Raw genomic sequence first — 6,096 nt, 5'->3', positions numbered from 1 at the left:
TATAGCCCAAATTATATCAAATTTTTTGTAAAAACAAATCGAGACCCTTGGCGCGAGGCCGACAAGATTCATTTACTGATAAACAAAGACATGTCACTTCAAACATCAAATATTTCACCGACAATCAAAGAAAAGAGATTTCAATTCACCCTTCTATAAACTGCTCATGGAAAAAAGATTGACACGGCGCCACTATAGACGTGAAATTTTCCGAAAAACCTGGAGAAACACGTCACATTTGTGATCTAGAGCCTTCTAACTCGTTTTAAATGATCTCTCCATTAATTACAAGTTTTCCCCACGACAATTTATTTCCTTCCAGAAAATTTTTCAAATTGCCTTTTTCATTTTGCAGTCAACTCGATGACATTTTTTTTAATAAAACTAAATGCAATAGAACCCCCGGATCAAAAATGTTCGGAATTCCCGGCGAATTTCACCTTAATCTAGAGAAATATAGTAAACTTGATATGTTGTACAGACACACATCAAATCAAACATGAGGCATTTGAAAAAGATTGATTCAACGGTGGCGCAATCAAATCAAGCACTTTTTTTCTAATAATTGTTAGCGCTGTACCTCACTCGAAGAGCTTTGCTTAATAACAAGAGCAGCAAACAAACTAGCGACCACTTGTGTCATACAGTTAATTGTTTGTGATAACAACCCTGGAGTCTTAAACCACCATGAAAGTGGCTTATGTTTGCAATAACAGTCACTGATGAAAGTTTACATGTGACAATTTCTATAGCCAAACTTAATTGCGTCCGGTTGTGGGAGGGAAAAACTCGCAATAAAAGCGAGACACCCATCAAAAACTACCGCCAACTTCTCATTTAGCGCCTGATCAGTCGACATCGATCTGAAAAATTTTTTTTTGCCCTCGAGGAAATCGCTGCTTTCACTTCTTAACGTTAAAACTCTAATTTTGCGACCAAAATATTGTGTACTTAGATCCGTGAAAATGTTACTTTTATCGGTTTAACTTTGCCGAGAAGCTTGTTTCCGGTAAGAGATGTACTTTTTCATCCACGTTGTTTATTGATTTATCTTCTTCGGAATTCACCTGTTTTCGGTGTCAGAGAAGGGAAAGAAAAGTAAGTTTATCCGGTGAATGGAAAAACAGTTGTTTCCTTCACATAAGTGGAGGATTTGTCAAACAAAGGAAGCAATAGGGGAGATACACCTTTTTGTCCTTTGAGGATTCTAAACTACACCATCAGTAGTTCATTTAAAGTTAGAAGGCTACCAAACGGCATTTGGCAAGGATTTTATCGTGGTATAATTGCAATTACAGGGCTGATTCGATTTCGCACTGATTCAGACTAATATAGATGGACTCTGGCCCGGAGTTGTTAGAAATCGAGAGCATGAATTTGAACAACACTGTTAGCACAACAAGTTTCAACGCCGGCGGTTCAACTGGTTCGCTGCGCAGTTTCTACCTCTTCACAGCAAGTGTGCTAATACTCATCATTATCGTCACCATTATTGGAAATATATTGGTGTGCGTGGCTATCCTTGTCAACAGCCAACTTCGATCATCTCCCACAATGTTATTCATTTTTTCCTTGGCCGTCAGTGATTTATTGACTGCTTCTCTATCGATGCCTTTTGATGTGGATCAACAGCTATCAGACTCCAGATGGACCCATAGCGAGGGCCTTTGTCGGGCATGGACAACTGCGTACCTTATCACCGTGCCCTCGTCCATTTGGAACCTACTTGTGGTGAGCGTGGACCGGTATAAGAGCCTAAAGGATCCCTTGAGTCGTTACCGACAGAGCCCCTTTATGACACGCAAGCGAGCGGCCCTTGTCATAGTGCTCCTTTGGGTTTACTCAGTGGTCTTCGCCCTGATTCCCGTCATGGGCTGGAAATTCAGGCCAATGAGCGTCGAACACAACGCTTGTCATTTCAACATAACAATGGATTACTCCGTTCTCAGCTCTTTCCTTAACTTTATTTTTCCACTACTGGTAATGTGCTTTCTTTATTTTAAAATCTTCATGATAGCGCGAAACATCAACAGTAGGAAGTTCTCTCAGAGAAACGGCAGAAAAACCCCGGAGTTGTTGCCTTCGGAGCCCACGTCTTCCGAAGACGTTACGAAAATCACACGACGTGCCAAGAGATCGCAGAAGAGGTTCAAACGAAACATGAAAGCCGCTAAAAACATTTTAATCATTGTTTCTGCTTTCTTTTTCTGTTGGATGCCTCACACGGTTCTAAGTTTGGTCGCCATTTTTCACGGGGAAGCGTTATCAAGTAAGATTCCCACAGAACTGTTTTCAACGTTCTTGCTTCTGGGTTACCTCAATTCTGCTCTCAACCCGCCATTGTACACCTTCCACAACAAGCGATTTAAAGAAACATACGTGAAATGTTTTGGACTGGAGCGCAAGAAGACTCCACCGAACCGTTACTCGAACGTAACGGCTTTGAGTAACATTGACGGTGGATCAAATCACTCCCGCGGGTCAACAACGAGACAGACAAACGGTTATCTGCATGTTGAAGAACCAGTCGATATCGAAGAAAATAATGTGTAGATTCCAAAAACTAACTTCAGTTTATTCTGTTATTGGCAGCTCTCATTCAACGTAACTTCATAATTTGTGGAGTATCTCATATTGCAAAATCTCGGAGAGCATGTCTTTGAATCTCGGAACGGCCGAGGGCAAAGCGCAAAAGATTATATCAGAAACCTCTTGGTAGTCAGCCTAAACTGATTACCACGAAGATCAGTTGAATCGAGTGTTTTTCCGGCATGGACAATTTACTCTTTCCGAAATGAGTCGCTTTTTTTACATGAGTGACTAGACATTAAAACAGAGGAATCGGTACGCCATTAATTGCTGACAATTTCATATTAGACCCTGACGCAGAGATGAGACTAAGGACATGCTCCCGACATGGAGTGTAACTTACAAACCGTCTCGAAGTACATTTGCGGCCGGTTGTTCAGAAACAAGAATGTCGCATGAAAAATTCAATTAGGATACTTTCCATGAAACAGTGTATTTCCAAAAAGAACCGCGGTTCCGCATAAAAAAACAATTGTTCTTTTTCAAATCCTCTCAAGCCTGCAGGCATGCACGGAACCAATTCTCTCCACTTTTATTGGCACATACTCAAATTGGAAATCGATAAGACTAACAAGCTTGTTTCAGTCTGTCTGAAAGGCAGAAAAAAAAAAGAGCTCTGTCGACATATAGATATTTCCTTCCTCGCACTTGCCTCAGGGTTATTTTCTTTGTATGAAGTTACACAGGCTTCTTTCAGAAATCGTTCTTGAATCGATATTGCGGAGTCATTTCTCGGACCTAAGATATTGCCTTGAAAACTAGCCGTCTGTAATAAAGATCGCTATTGATAGAGAATTTCCTGATAACAGTACTCTGAAGCTAAATAGACAGTGCTATTGAATTCCTTTTTCGATGTCTCTTAATCTTTTTAAGACGTCACCTTTTTGGAAGAAAATGGTTGTCGAAACTGAGTTGTTTCTGACATTCCCTTTGATAAAGGGACGTTTGTTTTTACTTCAATTTAAAATCGGTTTCTTGTACAGCAGTCGATCTCCGGATTGGGCGGTTCTACTCATCTTGTTCATGTTGTTGTAAAAGTCGTTCAACGAATGTGTTATGATAACACAGAGCTAGCTTTTTCATAATCACACCGATTTCATGGGCAACCTTTATAGCCAGGTAATACATAAAAGGCAAAAAAAAAAAACATTCGCTGTAATATATGTATAGGAATAAAATAATCTTGCTCTCAAATCCTTTACCGTAAACAGGTGAACATAGAAGTCTAGATAACACACTCGACTTCTGTGCATGAAAGCAAACATACAAGGATATAGGACCCCACCCAGTTAGATTACCTCTTAGCATTTATTGTGTTAAAACGTAATACGGATGTATTTAACATTTCTACTTTGGATTATATACACCAAGCTTATGTTATGCCTTAAGCTGATAATACTTTCACTTTGAGAAGTTGTAATAATAGCGAAGTCGAGCTTGTATTTTATTAAGAGGCTCTTTATTTTGCGGATTTCCTCCGCAATTCAGCGGAAGTACTTAAGATTCTGCGTTTAATATCGCACACGAAGTACTTAAGCTCTTGCGGACATGCAAATGCAGTCGCGATAGAAATTTGCTTCCTTTTAACTTGTAAATCCTGTATTTAACAAAGACGTATTGGGAAATAGTGCCTCAAAGTTATATTTATAGCTACCAGTTTTTCTTATTTTAAAATTGTTTACCAGCTAATTACAACTTTGTAAATATCTAATAATTTCAATTTCTATGGCTAGCTTGAATTATATTAGGCTTTAATGTAATTTTTAAACAATGAGTTTATCTAAAATGTCTCTTACTCAGCCAATTTTTGGTACATTTTTTGTAGCCAGTTTCACTGTATTGCTCAAGCAGCAACCAGATGCAATAGTCTTTTCAAGGTTAATTTTTTCTAATTAATCGAATATGTACGTGAGGCAATTTGTAGTTTCTGCCCGCAATTGTTTCGCCTCCACGATGGACTATACTTGTAATGCAAACGAGAATAAGGGCTATTTCAGCACCATTAGGGCTTGCCATCGCTAGAATTTCTAAGAACCGTGATAAAATAAACGAAGTTTTGTGCCGTCTTGATCCCCGGTCAAACGATCGCAACATTTGAACGCAACAGATTGCGTGCGCAAAATGTTGCGCGCGTTTGGCCGCCCTATTGCGATGTGTTGCGATATGTTGGGTGATGATGGTTCAAATTTCATTATTTGTCAAATTTGAGCCAACAAAACCCAACACGTTCCGCCCAACAATGTTGTCATGTGTTCGGCTGAAATTTTGCGATCGTTTGGCCGGGGCTTCAAGTTTGAACAATGGTCAAATTTGCGCCAACAACGCCCAACATATTACGCCCAACAATGTTGCCATGTGTTCGGCTGAAATTTTGCGATCGTTTGGCCGGGGCTTCAAGTTTGAAAAACGGTCAAACTTGCTCCAACAACACCCAACATGTCACAACACGTCGCAACAAGTTAGCCAAACGCGTGCTACATGTTGCGCCCAACAATGTATACACTATATGTTGCGTTGAAATATTGCGATCGTTTGGCCGGAGCTTATAAACATAGCGTTTGCGTCATTAGTTTGAAATGTCCTATGAAAGTGGACAGCTAGCGGATGCCTTAATTCAAATACGCTAACGTCATTTACATCCATGTGCATTCGAAAATGACAGTTGTATTGGGTATCGGCGTTTTCGAGCAATTTGGTGTGGATGGCGAAAACGCCACAGAAACGGCGGTGTGGACACGAAGCGTTTGGTGGTTTTTGGACTGAAAAAGCATCATTTTTAAAACGTATTAGTGTGGACTGGGCCTCCAGTTCTCCATTTTTACTGGAGTAAAATCTCGTCTAGAGTGAATTTATATATTGAAGCTTACATCGTTTCACATCTTCCCGGCGCATGAAAAATTTCTTTACCTCTAACAGCTGACATCCTTATCTGAGTAAGACAACTGCTGCAATTCTAAATTTAGTCCGAAGATAAAAATCAAAAAGTGATTCAGACTTGTGCTATGTTCCCAGTGATTCGTCCTCGTACATCTGGCCGCAAAGTTTTCCGTCAAGGCTTATAATCGACGAGCTGAAAAATACTCGTGATATGTTGTGATATATCACATGCATTTTATAATAAAGTTTCCTTATAGGCCATTTCGAAATTGCCTAGGGAACTGGTGCTAGTTTCAAATTTTAACTAATCGATAAACTGACACCAACACATAAAAGATCACGTTAAGAGTAGTCATGTGACCAAGTTTGATGCTTTTAGAATGAACAGAGACAAAGTTATAGACCTTGAAACATGGTTCAAAATCCATACAAATGTCTCTAATGTTGAGATAGCGTCCCACAAAACCATATAAACTCTTAAAGTTTTTTTTTATCAGTTTTGTGACAACTGTAAAATCGATCCCATCATTTACCTATCATTTGAAAGAAGCTGAGATGAAAATATGGTTTTGGGGAACAATGTCTTGAATGGATTCTTTATCAACAGAAGCCTCGACTGTGCTCTGTTCT

The 6,096-nt window shown here is 39.5% G+C and overlaps 1 protein-coding gene across 1 annotated transcript; it reads left to right on the top strand.

Moving 5' to 3' along the window:
- Nucleotides 1-655: 655 nt before the first annotated feature.
- Nucleotides 656-4,303, top strand: LOC110042601 (adenosine receptor A3-like). Its single transcript, XM_020747966.2, has one exon. The coding sequence runs from the start codon at nt 1,336-1,338 to the stop codon at nt 2,551-2,553; it is 1,218 nt and encodes a 405-aa protein (XP_020603625.2). The 5' UTR covers nt 656-1,335; the 3' UTR covers nt 2,554-4,303.
- Nucleotides 4,304-6,096: the final 1,793 nt, after the last annotated feature.

The sequence above is a fragment of the Orbicella faveolata genome, unplaced genomic scaffold (assembly GCF_042242905.1).
Source record: "Orbicella faveolata isolate gen_17 unplaced genomic scaffold, um_ofav_v1 contig_36, whole genome shotgun sequence".
Lineage (NCBI taxonomy): Eukaryota > Metazoa > Cnidaria > Anthozoa > Scleractinia > Merulinidae > Orbicella > Orbicella faveolata.
The sequence above is the reverse complement of the archived record's forward strand: the minus strand, read 5'-3'. Positions and strand labels throughout refer to the sequence as shown.